Source organism: Nycticebus coucang, chromosome 10 (assembly GCF_027406575.1).
Source record: "Nycticebus coucang isolate mNycCou1 chromosome 10, mNycCou1.pri, whole genome shotgun sequence".
NCBI classification, from domain to species: domain Eukaryota; kingdom Metazoa; phylum Chordata; class Mammalia; order Primates; family Lorisidae; genus Nycticebus; species Nycticebus coucang.
In genome coordinates this window covers 112,350,304-112,367,478 of record NC_069789.1, presented here as the reverse complement: position 1 = coordinate 112,367,478, position 17,175 = coordinate 112,350,304, and the positions used below count along the sequence as shown (strand labels likewise).

The 17,175-nt window shown below is 40.3% G+C and overlaps 1 protein-coding gene across 1 annotated transcript in view; it reads left to right on the top strand.

Annotated features, from left to right (window-relative positions):
• The window catches only part of LOC128595853 (zinc finger protein 83-like), a 100,580-nt gene that overhangs the window by 20,276 nt on the left and 63,129 nt on the right, over positions 1–17,175 (top strand). Inside the window, exon 4 of the mRNA XM_053604915.1 lies at positions 13,364–14,611. Within this exon, the coding sequence (XP_053460890.1) occupies positions 13,364–14,611 (1,248 nt within the window). The remainder of the gene's footprint in view (positions 1–13,363; positions 14,612–17,175) is intronic.

Here is a 17,175-nt window from a genome sequence, read left to right as displayed (position 1 = left end):
TGTGACGGGCGCCTGTTGTCCCAGCTGCTCATGAGACTGAGGCAGAAGGATCACTTGAGCCCAAAACTTTGAGGTTACTGAGTTATGACACCAAAGCACTGTGTCCAGGGTGACAGGGTTAGACTCTGTCTCAAAAAATAAAAATAAACACTTGGGGAGGTGGCTCACACCTGTAATCCTATCACTCTGGGAGGCTGAGGCAGGTGGATTACTTGAGCCCAGGAGTTTGAGACCAGCCTAAGCAAGAGGGAAACTCTGTCTCTACTGAAATTAGATTTAAAAAAAAACTAGCTGGGCATCCTGGTAGGTGCCTGTGGTCCCAGGTCCTCAGAATTCTGAGCAGGGGGATCAATTGAGTCCAAGAGTTTGAGGCTGCTGTTAGATATGACACTATGGCACTCTACCTAGGGTTCAGAGGGAAGAGTGTCTCAAAATAAATTAATTAATTAATTAAATAAAATCTCACATACCTTTAGCTGACTGACTGAACTGCCCTCTTTGCCAAGAAGACACCCAAAATACCTTAAAGTTGAGTTCCTGACCATAAGAAGGAAGGTGACACCTGCCTCATCACACTCCCCTCCTTCTTGGAGATATTCTTTATAACTCATTAAGAGGCCTCAGGCTGTGCAAGACAATGCTTAAATCACATCTGTATGTCCTCAATTTACTTAAGAATCCCATTTCTTGTAAGAATTACAAATCAAGGAATTTCCAAACCCACCTGTAACCTGTAATGGCCCACTATGGTCTGGCTGTTTCGGCAAAATCAATGTACGTTTTCCATGTATTAAGTTATGAATTTACATGTCTTTCCTGTCTTCCTGACATATGTAAAATCAGACTATAACCCAGCCATGGGGAGACCACTTGCTCAAGGCTTCTGGGGTGTGGCTGTCCAGGCCATAATCCCACCTATTTGGGTCAGAATAAACTACTTTACGTTAGTTGTGTCCTTTTCCACTGGCATATCAAGGGTAGTAACGGGTAAGAGCTCAGATGGGCAGAGAGAGGAAGCTGCCCCATTAAATATTCCCATTATTTTGGGGACTCTCTCCTCATACCAAGAGTTCTACTGCACAATAAAAATTTAAATCCTGTGAGCCCTGAACAGAAGCCTTTCTTTGCCCTCACTTGTCACTCTGTTCTTTACACATGTAATGGTTCTTTTTTACCCTCCAATGGTCCTACAGCTCAGTGACAAAGGCAAAATCTTTATTGTGATGGACGACACCCTGCCATCTGGCTTTTGTGAACTCTTGGTTCCCTTCTCCATTTATGGCACATGAGGGGCTGTTTCAAAGGGGACTCTTTCCCCCATGGTGTGTCCTTCTGTACTAGATTCCATCTGGTGCCTAGTTCTCTATCCTTAGGGGTCAGGGCTGAAGTCTCCATAGACCTGATGCCTAGACCTCTTCAGTTTGCACCCCAAATTCCTGAAGTTGGAAGACCTAATCAGGATGTGGGAAAACACTGGCTGCTGTTTCTTTGCACTGGGGTCAGGAAACTGTGTGAACTGTCTGCCGCTCTCTCTGCCTGTTCAGGAATATCTGAGATAGGAAACAGCCGGAGCATTTTTTTTCTCCTCTCACACACTGCTCATCACAGAACACCTCCCTTCTGGACCCTAAAGTGTGGGGGGATTTCTCTCTTCCCACAACAAATTTTCTGACCAACACCAACTGGATGTACTGTAATTCAATTTAGTTATGACCTTGTTTCCCTGGAAGTAGAGGCAGATCCCACGTATTAAGAGTTAAGTTCCCGCCGGGCGCGGTGGCTCACACCTGTAATCCCAGCACTGTGGGAGGCTGAGGAAAGAGAATCGCTTGAGCTCAGGAGTTCGAGACTTGCATGAGCGACAGTGAGACCCCGACTCATGAGAAAAATGGAAAAACCCAGCCGGGCGCCTGTAATCCCAGCAGCTTCCTGAGGCTGAGGCAGCAGGGTGCCCGCAGCCCAAGTCTGAGGTAGCCATCAGCTACCACGCCCACTGCCCTCTGCTCAGGGGCATAGGGTGGGACTCTGTCTCAACCAAAAAAAAAAAAAAAAGTAAAGAAATAAAAAATAAGCAATGAAATAAAATTAAAAGGCCAAATAAAATAAAAGAAAATAAAACCAGGGGAAAGAAAAAGAGTCAACTTCCCAAGACTACCCTCTATTTCAGTTGCTACTTGTAGGCGGTGTGTGGTCACCTCTCCTGCCCAACTGCCTGCAAATCTAGGTTCCCATGACTCCTCTGGTTCTACACACGTGTTAGAGTGGCCCACAGATCTCAGGGAAGCACTTAGGGTTACTGGTTTATTGTAAAGGATTTTTCAAAGGATACAAGAGAACAGGTAAAGAGATGATTCACAGGGCAAGGCTAAGGGGAGAGGGCTGAGGAGCTTCATGGCCTTTCCGTGGGCACCACCCTCCAGGAACCTCCACATTTGGGCCCAGCATTCAAAGGCTCTCTGAGCCCTGTGGTGAGGGATTTTTACAAAGACTTCTTCATGTGGGCAGGAGCAACATTAGCTCAGTCTCTAGCCCCTCTCCCCTTCCTGGAGGATTGAATTTGGAGCTTTAATGTTCCAGGCTTCTCATTATGGCCTGGTCTTTCTCTTGACCAGCCCCTGACCAGGAGATCATCAAAATTGCCTTCTTAGAATAAATCACGCTCCTGTTACCCAGGAAATTCCAAGTGATCAGAGGCTCTTTGTCAGGATCTGGGGAATTTCTTCTTTCAGAAGGTCTTTCAGTCATTCCTCAGTTCTACTTTCCCCCCTCAGTTCTTCTTTCCCCTGGTGTGTGTAAGAAGGGACTAGGGGACTGCACCTGTGTCCCAGCGAGTAGGGCGCCAGCCCTATGTACTGAGGGTGGCAGGTTTGAACCTGGCCCCAGCCAAACTGCAACAAAAACTAGCTGGGCATTGTGGCGGGCGCTTGTAGACCCACCTACTTGGGAGGCTGAGGCAAGAGAATCGCCTAAACCCAGGAGTTGGAGGTTGCTGAGAGCTGTGATGCCATGGCACTCTACTGAGGGCAACAAAGGGACTGTCTCCAAAAAAGAAAAGAAGGGACTAGGTTGGCTCTTTGAGATTGTTACTCAGCAGAACAGGAAAGAGTGGAGAGAAAGATCCCTCATCAGAACATGGAGTATACAGCTGCACACCCCGTAGCTCATTGAATAGGGTGCTGGCCACATACACTAAAGGTGGCAGGTTTGAACCCAGCCCGGGCCTGCTAAACACCAGTGACAACTGCAACCAAAAAATAGCCGGGTGATTATAGCCGGGCATTGTGGCAGGCGCCTGTAGTCCCAGCTACTCAGGAGACTGAGGCAGGAGAATCACCGAAGCCCAGGAGTTGGAGGTTGCTGTGAGCTGTGTGATGCCATGGCACTCTACCCAGGGCGATAAAGTGAGACTCTGACTCTACAAAAAAAAAAAAATAGCCAGGTGTTGTGGCGGGCACCTGTAGTCCCAGCTACTCTGGAAGCTGAGGCAAGAGAATTGCTTAAGCCCAAGAGTTTGAGGTTGTTGTGAGCTGTGACACTATGGCGCTCTACTGAGGGTGACATAGTGGGACTCTATCTTAAAAAAAAAAAAAAAGAACATGGAGTATAGCTCACTGGAATGCCTCTGTTTCTATGTCTTCTGTCATTTGTGTAAACTTCTGCTGATTTCCTCTCATACATTCCCATGTATTAGAAATAAACTTGGTTTTATTTATTTAATCAGCAGTCCTGTATTTTTATGATATTCTTTATGATCTTTGTTTTTTATCTACAGTGTGTGGAATTACTGTATCAAGGAATGACTGTTCTCTTTTATATTTTAAAAGATTTCCTTCTGTAGTGCAGAGGGTATGGCTCAATAGGATTTAATCTCATACCTGCATACACTGCACAACTTTTTAAAGATAGTGTTTAATTATTCCCTCACAACTGTTTGATCAGACTAAGTACTTACTATTAAAGTTTGCTGTTGTCCATTTAATTGATTCCAATGTTTTGTTTTTTTTTTTTAAGAGACAGAGTCTCACTTTATCACCCTCGGTGGAGTGCTGTGGCACCACAGTTCACAGCAGCCTCCAACTCCTGGGCTTAGGCTATTGTCTTGCCTCAGCCTCCCGAGTAGCTGGGACTACAGGCGCTTGCCACAATGCCCAGCTATTTTTTTGTTTGCAGTTTGGCCAGGGCCGGGTTCTAACCCACCACCCTTGGTATACAGGGCTGGCACCCTACCCACTGAGCCACAGGCACTGCCCCTGATTCTAATGTTTAAATAGGAATTTTTGGTATCTCAAAATTTGCTTTTTTACTTTGTTGTTAAATTACTGTCTGTTTTTGTTTGTTTGTTTGTTTTTTGAGACAGAGTCTCACTCTTGCTAGAGCATCAGGTTGTCAGCCTAGCTCACAGTGACTTGAAACTTCTGGGCTCAAGTGATCCTCCTGCCTCAGCCTACCAAGTAGCTAGGACTGCTTGCGCCCACCATGACGCCCAGCTAATTGTTAAATTACTGTCTTTTTTTTTTTTTTTTGAGACAGTCTCGAACTGTCACTCTGAGTAGAGTGCCATGGCGTCACAGCTCACAGCAACCTCCAGCTCCTAGGCTTAAGTCATTCTCTTGCCTCCGTCTCCCAAGAAGCTGGGACTACAAGCACCTGCCACAATGCCCGCCTGTTTTTTGGTTATAGTTGTCATTGTTGTTTGTGGGCCCAGGCTTGGTTTGAACCCGCCAGCTCCAGTGTATGTGGCTGGAGCCGTAGCTGCTTACACTACAGGCGCCAAGCCATTAAATTACTTTCTTTTTTTTTTTTTATTAAATCATAGCCGTGTACATTAATGTGATCATGGCACACCATACACTGGTTTCATAGATCATTTGACACATTTTCATCATACTGGTTAACATAGCCTTCCTGGCATTTTCTTAGTTAATTGTGCTAAGACGTTTGCATTTCACATTTACTAAGTTTCACATAATGCCCTTGTAAGATGCACCACAGGTGTAATCCCACCAATCCCCCTAATTACTTTCTTCATGTTAGAAATACAATTAACTTGCCAATATTTGTTATTTAAGACACATTGAGTTTTCTATAGTGTGTTTTCGATTTCCTAAACATAATTTGTGGATATTGTTGCAATTTTACTTTTTCTCTCTTGGAACAAATGACATATTCTAATAATTATTCTTTCTTTCTAGACTCATCATGTCTGTTTTGATATACTAAATTAATATTTGAGTGTCTCAGATTTTGTTGGAATGTTACCACATTTTTTTTTTTTTTTTTGAGACAGAGCCTCAAGCTGTTGCCCTGGGGAGAGTGTCATGTTATCATAGCTCACAGCAACCTCAAACTCTTGGGCTTAAGTGATTCTCTTGCCTCAGCCTCCCAAGCAGCTGGGACTATAGGCGCCCACTACTTTTTTGTTGTTGTTGCAGTTGTTATTGTTGTTTAGCTGGCCTAGGCCAGGTTCGAACCCACCAACTTCAGTGTAAGTATTTGGTGCTGTAACCACTGTGCTGTGGGTGCTGAGCCACCACATTTTTTATATACTTCATGACTTTCTGTGCTATAGTTTGTATCACTTGTATTTTCTGTACCATTTCAGGAGTTTTGGATATTGCATCTTGAAGTAACAAAGGAATACTGTTTTGTTCCTCATTTTTCTTTCCATCTGCATTTTTCATAACCGTCACCTGGTCCCTGGCAACCCACCTGCTTGCGCTGTTCTTGTGTTCTCTGCCTGTTCTGCGCTGTTCATATTGGTGCCACTGCCAGGAAATGGATCCTCCCCTTGCTGCTACTAACAGTGTCCTCCAGTGCAAACTATTTCGTGCTGGGTGTCATTTGCTTCCTTTCTCCATTACGTTACTTGTGTTCTCTTGGTGCTATCTGTGAAGTCAAATTGATTGATTGATTGGTTGATTGATATATTGATTGACAGAGTCTCACTCTCTTGGCCAGGCTAGAGTGCCCTGGTATCAGCCTAGCTCACAGCAACTTTACACTCTGGGTTCAAGCTATCCTCTTGCCTCAGCCTCCCAAGTATTTGGGACTACATGTGCCTACCACGATGCCCAGCTAGTTTTTCTATGTTTTTAGTAGAGTCAAGGTCTCGTTCTTGCTCAAGCTGGTTTCAAACTCCTGAGCTCAAGCCATTCTCCTGCCTTGGCCTCCTAGAGTATGAAATATCTTTGTTCATGACTTTAATTTCAGCCTATGTATGTCCATACAGCTAAGGTGAGTATACTTTGGAAAACATGTATTTGGATCCTGTTTATTCAGCCAATCTGTGTCTTCCGATTGCTGAGTTAGTCATTAACAATTCAAGTATTATTGATGGAGAGGGTTGTAGTTTTGCGTTTTTGTTACATACTATCTGTATTTCCTCTAGGACTTTTGTTGCTTGTTTCTCACTGCCGTCTTTTCAGTTTTGTTGCTCTCTTTTAGAGACATTACTCCCTTTTTATTTTTGTGTGTATTTTGTAGATATTTTGGGGGAAGTATATTAAGCATCTAAAAGTTATAATGTAATTGCCCAGGTGCGGTGGCTCATGCCTATAATTCTAGCACTGTGGGAGGAAGCCAAGGTGGGCGGATAGCCTGAGCTCAAGAGTTCAAGACCAGGGCAAGGGACTTGAAGAGAAACTTCTCTAAAGAAGACAGGCACACGGCCTACAGACATATGAAAAAATGCTCGTCATCCTTAATCATCAGAGAAATGCAAATCAAAACTACTTTGAGATATCATCTAATGCCAGTAAGATTAGCCCATATCACAAAATCCCAAGACTAGAGATGTTGGCATGGATGTGGAGAAAAGGGAACACTTCTACACTGCTGGTGGGAATGCAAATTAATACATTTCTTTTGGAAAGATGTTTGGAGAACACTTAGAGATCTAAAAATAGATCTGCCATTGAATCCTATAATTCCTCCACTAGGTGTATACCCAGAAGACCAAAAATCACATTATAACAAAGATATTTATACCAGAATGTTTATTGCAGCCCAATTCATAATTGCTAAGTCATGGAAAAGCCCAAGTGCCCATCAATCCACGAGTGGATTAATAAATTGTGGTATATGTACACCATGGAATATTATGCAGCCTTAAAGAAAGATGGAGACTTTACCTCTTTCATGTTTACATGGATGGAGCTGGAACATATTCTTCTTAGTAAAGTATCTCAAGAATGGAAGAAAAAGTATCCAATGTACTCAGCCCTACCTAATTTATGGCTTTCATATGAAAGCTATAATCCAGTTATAACCTAAGAATATGGGGAAGGGAGAGAGGGAGGGGGAAGGATGGGCAGAGGGAGGGTGATTGGTGGTGATTGCGGTGCATCTTACAAGGGTACATGTGAAACCTAGTAAATGTAGAATATAAATGTCTTAACACAACAACTAAGAAAATGCCAGGAAGGCTGTGTTAACCAGTGTGATAACCAGTATGATGAAAATGTGTCAAACAGTCTATAAAACCAGTGTATGGGGCCCCATGATCGCATTAATGTACACAGCTATGATTTAATTTAAAAAAATAAATAAAGTGACTATCCCAATAAAACAAAACAAAACCAAAAAAAAAAGACCAGCCTGAGCATGAAAAAAAATAGCCAGATGTTGCAAAAAGCGCCTATAGACCCAGCTACTCAGGAGGCTGAGGCAAGAGAATTGCTTGAGCCCAAGCGTTTGAGGTTGCTGCGCTATGATGATACCATGGTACTCTAGCCAGGATGACAGAGTGAGATTCTATCTCAATAGAAAAATGTTACAAGATAATTTATTAAACTGATGACTTATTTCCATAACCTGCAAAAACTTCTTTGTTATCTCTTTCCCTAACTTTTTTTGTTATTAATATCAGAATTACTTCTATATAGGTTGTATGATATGTACACACATAGTAATTTTCATGCTTTTTCCTTTTTAATGTTAGGAGAAATAATGTCAGGTTATTAAAATAGGGTATAATATACAAGTCTCTGTATCCATCCATTTATTTAAATTTACTGGAGAACCTTCTCTATGGGATAGAGTTACTATGTTGCCTGTTTTGGTTTCAACTTGATAGACTCTGTAACATTTCTGGTAAGACACATCTAGAAGGCTAATAAGCTCCCTTAACTGTTCGTTATCTGTAAAATTCAACATTTCCCTTTTATTTCTGAGAGAATTTTCCAAAGTATAGGATTTTCAGTTGATAGTTTTTTCATTATGCAGTTGGAACATAACCATCCCACTGCCTTGTACAATGAAAGGTTTCTGTTGAGAAATGCAAATAATCATACACAATGTTCCCTTGTATATCACAAGTCTCTTTCTCTTGCTACATACATAATGTTCCCTTCTTACTGCCTTTAATGACTTTTTTAAAAATGTACCTTGTACAGGTGTGTTTGGGTTATACTAAGTTGGACATAGCTGAGCTTCTTAAACTTTTATATTTTCTTCCTTCAATTTGGGATGTTTTGGAAATTATTTCTTCAAATGAGTTCTTAAATCTTCTTTTTGCTCTTTGTAAGTTTCTCAGAACATGTATATTCTTCATTTGATGATGTCACATAAAACTATCAGGCTGTTTTCTTCATTTTTTCATTTTGCATTTTGAGTGAATCATTTGCAATATTTTGTTTTCACGTTCTTGCTTTCTTCTAAGTTACGTAGTCTGGTATTGAAACATTCCAGTGTAGGGCAGCGCCTGTGGCTCAGTGAGTAGGGCACAGGCCCCGTATACCGAGGGTGGCGGGTTCAAACCCAGCCCTGGCCAAACTGCAACCAAAAAAAAAAAAAAGATAGAAAGAAACATTCCAGTGTGTTTATTTTTATTTTTTAAATTACCTTATTGCATTTCTTCTATAGAAAATTCTGATTGGATGTTCTTTATACTTTCGCTCTTTTTTCATATTCTCATTTTGTTCCTACATCTTTTTCTACTTTCATTTAGTTGTCTGTCATTTATTTATCAGCTCACTGAGCATTATTAGGAGTTTGTTACATTTTCGTCAAGAATTCAGAGGACTATCTTATTTCAAGAGTTTTCCCAGTGGAGACATTTTATCCTAAAGACACTTACACTTGAATATGTATAGCAGCACAGTTCACAATTGTGAAGATGTGAAAACAACCCAAATACCCATCAGTAAATGAATGGATTAGTACAATGTAGTATATGTATACCAGGGAATGCTACTCAGCCATAGTAGTAGTGGTGTTATTGATGTTAAACAAACGGTGCCCTAATATCTCTGGAATAACCTGGATGGAATTAGAGACCATTTTCCTAAGGGAACTACCACATGAATTAAAAAAACCCACATGTACTCAATACTAAATTGGAACTAGTTGATCAATACTTATGTGCATATATGGAAGCAGAACTCAATGGAATTCAAATAGGTGTAGGGTAGGATGGATAAATTCACACCTAATGGGTACATGGCACAGTTTCTGGGTGAAAGGTGCACCTATAACTTTGACTTCAAATATGTAAGAGCTAACTTATATACAAATGTATGTAGCCTAGTAATATTCTGAAATAAGTTTGAAAAATATTTTTTCCTAATGGTATCTTTGCCATATTTTGGTAACATTGTGTCTGGAGTTTTCCAGTCCTCTGTCTTGCAGACATTGGTCCTCCTGTCTTTTACTTATGCCAGCTTCTGTGTTAAGAGGCCCAGGCATGGATTTTAAATAATTAGAGGGGCCAGCAAAAGGGGCACTGTTATTTTATATGTCAAAAAAATTAGAGTTGATGAGAATGCAAGCTAATATGACCTTTTTGAAAAGAAGTTTGGAGAACACTCAAGGAACTAAAAGGAGATCTACCGTTCTATCCTGCAGTTCCTCTACCAGATATATACCCAGATGATCAAAAATTATTTTACAACAAAGACATTTGTACCAGAATGTTTATTGCAGCCCAGTTCATAATTACTAAGACATGGAAACAGACCAAGTGACCATCGACCCATGAATGGATTAACAAATTGTGGTATATGTACACCACGGGGTACTACGCAGCCATAAAAAAGCATGGAAACTTCACATCTTTTATGTTTACCTGGATGGATCTAGAACATATTCTTCTAAGTAAAGTATCTCAAGAATGGAGAAAAAATATCCAATGTATTCAGTAATACTATAAAATCAATATATAATCACCTACACATTTATACGAATGGTAAAACATAACTATAGTCCAGAAAATAGAAAGGAAGAGGAGGGAGAGTTTTTTGGGGGGACCTCACCTAATGTACATGATGTGTACATGATGCAAAAGTACATTTCAAAACTATTAAGAGTATAATTGTGATGGATATGTTAATCAGTTCAATGTAAGCATTTCACATTGTATGTCAAATCAGTACACTGAACCCCATAAACGCATCATTGTACACAGGATTTAATAAAAACAAAAAATAATAAAAAAAATTAGTACAGATATAGAACAGCTTGATACTCTATAACTTTAGTTGTATTTGGGGCATAAGAAAATTAGACTAACCCTTCTTATTTTTATACACTAAAGTGTTCTTTCCTGTAAAGACATAGTATTTATTAAATATTGTAGTCACTGAGGTTTTTATTTAATTTCACTAATGTGATTGAAGGCAGATTTTAGTAATAGCCTTCTTTCTAGCTTTGTTTCTTGAAACATCCCTCTACTTGCCCAGCCAGTGGGTCATCATTCTGCACCCAGGATCTATCTACATTGCTGTACCCTTGATAACAGCTTACTGTGTCTTTGTGTGTACAGTATGAACTCATCCCTCTCTTCTCCATGGCCATATCCAGCTATTTGCCTTTGAGTCCCACTGAGAGCATACCTGCACGTGATTTCCTAGAATCTCCCCATCTAAATACCAACCAGGCCTGGGCTGCTTAGCTTCTGAAATTGGAAGAGATTGGACACATTCACGGTGGTATGGCCATAGCCAAACTCCTAGAATGTACATGTAGAATTTGTCGAACATGCGCGTAGAAATAGAATTCAAAGGTCATGAAAATATTGTAAGACAGGGCGGCGCCTGTGGCTCATTCGGTAGGGCGCCGGCCCCATATACCAATGGTGGCGGGTTCAAACCCGGCCCCGGCTGAACTGCAACCAAGAAATGGCTGGGCGTTGTGGCGGGCGCCTGTAGTCCCAGCTACTCAGAAGGCTGAGGCAAGGGAATCGCTTAAGCCCAGGAGTTGGAGGTTGCTGTGAGCTGTGTGAGGCCTCGGCACTCTACCGAGGGCCATAAAGTGAGACTCTGTCTCTAAAAAAGAAAATATTGTAAGACATATAATCCTCAGGTATAGGATTTAGCAACCAACACATTAACTATCCCATAGTCAACTGTGGGAACAAAGCTACGGTGTGAGGCTAAAATAGATTTAAAAGGAAAGATGATTTGAATCCCACATTATCAAATCATCTTTCCTTTTAAATCTATTTTAGCCTCACACCGTAGCTTTGTTCCCACAGTTGACTATGGGATAAAGTGTTGGTTGCTAAATCAGTTTGTGTTTTTTACCAGGGACGGAATTTTATTTATTTGTTTATTTAGAGACAGAAAAAAATATTTTTTTGAGTCTTACTTTGTTACCTTCAGTGGAGTGCCATGGCATCACAGCTCACAGGAACCTCAAACTCTTGGGCTTAAGAGATTCTCTTGCCTCAGCCTTCCAAGTAACTGGGACTACAGGCGCCCGCCACAACACCTGGGTATTTTTTTTTTTTTTTTTTTTTTTTTACAGACAGGGTTTCGCTCTTGCTCAGGCTGGTTTTTAATTTGCTGAGCTCAGGCAATCCACCCAAGTGGTGGGATTACAGGTGTAAGCCACCACGCCTGGGCAGGGTTTTAACTGACATAGTAAATTGTATTTCCATACATTGGCAAGCATAATATCTGCTCCTGCATACTCATATTAAAATTATTTAATATTCTACTTAGTGCAGTATTCCCCCCCCCCACCACCATATTCAGTAATGTGATCAGAGGCAGGCCTTGGCAGTATCCTCCTAGCTTTGTTTCCTCATATGTTTGGCATCTCAAGACATTCAGGGAAGCAGTTATCACTCTGTAACCACATCCTCCATATTGTGGTTTCTTCTTTCCATGATTTCCTTGTCTTCTGTCCTCATGTGCTGTCTTGGTTTAGATCAGAGGTCTTCAAACTTTTTAAACAGGGAGCCAGTTCACTGTCCCTCAGACCATTGGAGGGCCGGACTACAGTTTAAAAAAAAAAAACTATGAACAAATTCCTATGCACACTGCACATATCTTATTTTGAAGTAAAAAAACAAAACGGGAACAAATACAATCACACTGCCTCATGTGGCCCGCAGGCTGTAGTTTGAGACCCTTGGTTTAGATGGACTCTATAGTCACATTTAGCACATTACCTCTTGTATTCCTGACCACACCAATTTCCACAAGACCCCTTCCCACCCACACTACCCTCACTGTGTAAACAAATTTCTTCACCATTGGCAAACTTTTGAAGGAGCTGCCTGTGTCATTTCACTGGTGCCTAAATTAGTGTGTGCTCTGGGCGATGACTCACACACCATTGTCCATGAAGGATAACTGAGTAACGATGTTGACAGCACAGCTGAGACCTGTGTCCCTTGAACTTTTCCTTCCTGTGATAGGTTGTTTCTGGTGCTGGTTAGATCAGCAGTGGATCCTAAGAACATACCTGAGCCTGCAGGCCCTGGTTAAGTCTTGTTTTTCTCACTTAATGTGCAAATTGAGGTTAGATGTATAAATGCTGTGGATCTGCTGTTTTCTAGGTAAACATAATTTATCTCTAGGTTTCTCTAACAAGTCCTTGCTGGTTGATGGCTAAGAATACTACATGGTTTTTATAAACACTGCTCAATTCTGAATAGGACCTCTGCCCATGAACTTTGACCAAGATGAACATTCAAGTCATAGTTGCCTGAATTATGTTGTATAGGATTGTATTTCTCGATTTGTTCCGAGTAATGTTGTCTGTGACCCTAGTTCATATATTTTCCAAGTACAAGTACATCATTCTCTTCAATTATTGAACAGCATGTACTTTCAGCCTACTGCAGTGCTTCGACTTCAGAGTGGAAAAATTGTCCTTCTTTTAGGGTTAACATAGGTTTGTGCAGTGTGTCTTGGTTACAGCTTGTTTCATGCTAGGTTTCCCTGCCTACTATTTTGAATTACATATAATCACCTTTTCTATATTAAAAAAAGGTTTTCCTAAAAGTTAAATATCACAATTAGATGTTTTGTAACTCTGTTGTACCTAGGTTACTCTTAATACGATGTTATGTATATCAACAGGTATTTAATGACCATCTCTAATTCACCAGACACCTCTGGTTCATTATATCTTGTAGGTATCTCTTCTGTATCTGTGATAAATGACTCTCCATCTACAAAGAGCGGTAGTACAGGGGAAATATTCCCCATGGTCATGTCAGAAAGGCACAAAAGCCATGACATTGAAGACTTGTACTTTATGGAAATCCAGAAGAATATACATAACTTTGAGTGTCAATGGAGAGATGATGAAAGACATTCCAGTAGAGTCCATATAACCCCTCAGGGAAACCTCACTGATAGGAGAGATCAGCTTGGTGGGAGAGATTCAGGAAACAAACTTATGAATACTCAACTGGGATTGAACATCCAGTCATATCCACCAGAACTGCAGCTATTTAAGGCTGAAGAGAAAATTTATGAATGTAATCACATGGAGAAGTCTGTCAAAAATGATTCCTTGGTTTCCCCACCCCACAGAATTCCTACTATGAAACCCTACCTTTCTTATGAATATGAGTTTGATCTTATGGATTCATTATTCACACAAAGAGAGAAACCACACATAGGGACAGAACCTTACAAATGTAATGAATGGGACAAAGCCTTTAATCAAGGGTTACATTTCACTATTCATCAGATAATCCAGTCAGAAGAGAAACAATTTAAATGCGATATATGTGCTAAGGTCTTCAATAAAAAATCAAACCTTGAAAGTCATCAGAGAATCCATACTGGAGAGAAACCTTATAAGTGTAGGGAATGTGGGAAAGTCTTCAATAACATTTCACATCTTGCACAGCATCGGAGAATCCACACTGGAGAGAAACCTTACAAATGTAATGAATGTGGCAAGGTCTTCAATCAGATTTCACACCTTGCACAACATCGAAGAATCCACACTGGAGAGAAACCTTACAAATGTAATGAATGTGGAAAGGTATTTCATCAAATTTCACACCTTGCACAACATCGGACAATTCATACTGGAGAGAAGCCTTTCAAATGTAAGGAATGTGGCAAAATGTTTAGTCGTAATTCATACCTTGTACAACATCTGATAATCCATACAGGAGAAAAACCTTACAAATGTAATGAGTGTGGAAAGGTCTTCAATCATATTTCACACCTTACACAACATCGGAGAATTCACACTGGAGAGAAACCTTACAAATGTAATGAATGTGACAGGGTCTTCAGTCATAAGTCATCCCTAGCAAATCATTGGAGGATTCATACTGGAGAGAAACCTTTCAAATGTAATGAGTGTGGCAAGGTCTTCAGTCGCAATTCATACCTTGCTCAACATCTAATAATTCATACTGGTGAGAAACCTTATAAATGTAATGAATGTGGCAAGCTGTTCAGTCAAAATTCACACCTTGCAAATCATCGAAGAATACATACTGGAGAGAAACCTTATAAATGTAATGAATGTGGCAAAGTCTTTAGTCAAAATTCCTATCTTGTATACCATCGGAGAATTCATACTGGAGAGAAACCTTATAAATGTAATGAATGTGGAAAGGTTTTCAGTCTAAACTCATCCTTAGCACACCATCGGAGAATTCATACTGGAAAGAAACCTTACAAATGTACCAAGTGTGGCCAAACCTTTAGTGTGCGTTCAAGACTTACTGACCATCACTTACTCCATACCAGAGAAATCTTTCAAAATATAATTAAATGAACGTGGCAGGGTTTTCAGTGACAATTGATACCTTTACCATGGTCGGAGATTTCATGTTGGAGAGACATCTTATTAATGTGACAATGTAATTAATGTAGGAAGGTATTTTCTAAGAATTAAAGACTTGGAGGGCATTAAGTAATTCACACTAGGAGATTTTGCAAGTGTGATCAACACAGCAAGTCTTATGTAAGGACTAACCATCTGTTAAGCCATGCTAGATGGCAACCTTTCAAATATATTGAATGTGGCAAACCTGAGGACATAATTGTGACATTTGGGTTTTTGGAACATTCCTTGCTGGAGTCAAACCTAAGACCTGAGCCCAGAAAATTGTTTAGTGTACATTCACTATCAAAACACATGAGATAACCCATACAGGAGAGATAGAATTCAAATCTAATGCATATGGCAAGGTCTTCTGCCACAATTCACACCTTCCCTACTTGAGAGAAACCTTACAAATACAATTAAGGTTTTAAACCCTTCATTATGAGTTCAAGTGTGAATTGACACAGGGAATTCATAGTAAAGAGCATTCATGTAATTGTATGTAGCAGACATTATCCTGGCCTCAAACATAATAGACCTCAAGAAATTTATCTTTGGTGAAACCATAGAAATGTAAGGTCTGTGCTTAGGCTTTTTTAAAAAAAAGCTGTCAAACATTAGTGTGATCATACTAGAAAGCACCTACAGAAATTTAGTGAATGTATTCAACCATTTAGTCACGAGAGGTTTATATTGGATAGAAAGCAAGGCAAATGTAGTGAAACTACAAAGTTTGCTAAGGTAAAAGTCATGCTGTACATCAAAGGTGCAAGGACATTTGAAATGCTCAGTTATTTTCAGGTTATAAAATATTTTACTCCATTATTGTAAGTTTCTTGGAAAGGCTACTATATTGTTTTAGACTTTTGAACTGAAGTTTGGAATTTGTTTTTATTATGCCTTTCTTATGGTCATTTCATAGTGCTCTACAGAAAGGGGCCTACTTTGTTAGGTGAGGATGATTTCTATTCATGTTCCTGGAGATCCAGGACATTGCCTTTTAAAATTAAATATTTACTGAGTGACAGTGTTTGGAAGGGGCTGAGAATAATGTGAAACTATTATCTTCCATGCTGTCTGCATTCAGGACACTGTTCTCCACACAGGGCCACTGTGGAATATAGGAAGGGAGTGCTCGAATGAAGCATAGACTTCAATGCCATGGGAGACTGGGATTCTTGTTGGAGGAAAGCATGTGTTAGCTGGGACTGATTCCATAGTGGAAATATGCAGGGGAAACGGTGGCCACCTTGTCCATTGAATGGCAATAGCCATTGGACAGGAAGATCAATAGAAATATAGCCTTCTTATTGAAATTGAAAAGAGAACACTTATCAGAGAGGAGAATTTAATCAGAAGAACCACAATGGCATATTCTGCATCAGGAGTCACACTTAACTGCTGGCATTGCTTCCTACTGTTTTATTCAAAATGTCACAGGTGTTATGTATTAATAAAATTTAATGTTTTTGTGATGGCTGTGAGTGAATCACTTTCCTTCCAGCAGCAGAGTTTTATTCCAGCCCCTTCAGTGGGCTACTTCATGTTGTACAGTATCAGTGCACCTTTAGGTTCCTAAGGCTAACAGATCAGTAACAATTGTTTAACGGTGGAATTGACATAAAACATTGAGAAGTTATAATCATGTCTTGCACTTGAATCATCCTTTCTGCTGTCTGATGTCAGATACTTATGTGGGTATAGTACACATTTGACAGCAGTGCAATTTTATCTCTGAGACAAACCTTCATTTCTTTTGAGGAATATGGATTGTATTTTAATTCTAAATGCAGCCAGGCATGGTGGCTCATACATGTAATGCTTGCACTTTCAGAGAACTAGGAGGGGTGAATCCCTGGAGCCGAGGAGTTTGAGACCAGCCTGAGCAACATAGTAAGACACTGCCTCTACAAAACATTTTGTTCTTTTAGAGAACATTAAGTAGCCTATTATATAAATAAATGATTTAAAAAGTAAATAGGCCAGGTGCAGTGGTTCATGCCTGTAATCCTAGTACTCTGGGAAGCCAAAGTGGGAGATCCCTTGAACTGAGGAGTCAAGACCAGCCTGAGCAAGAGTGAGACTCCTATCTCTACTAAAAAATAGAAAAACTGAAGCAAGAGGATCACTTGGGCCCAAGAGTTTGAG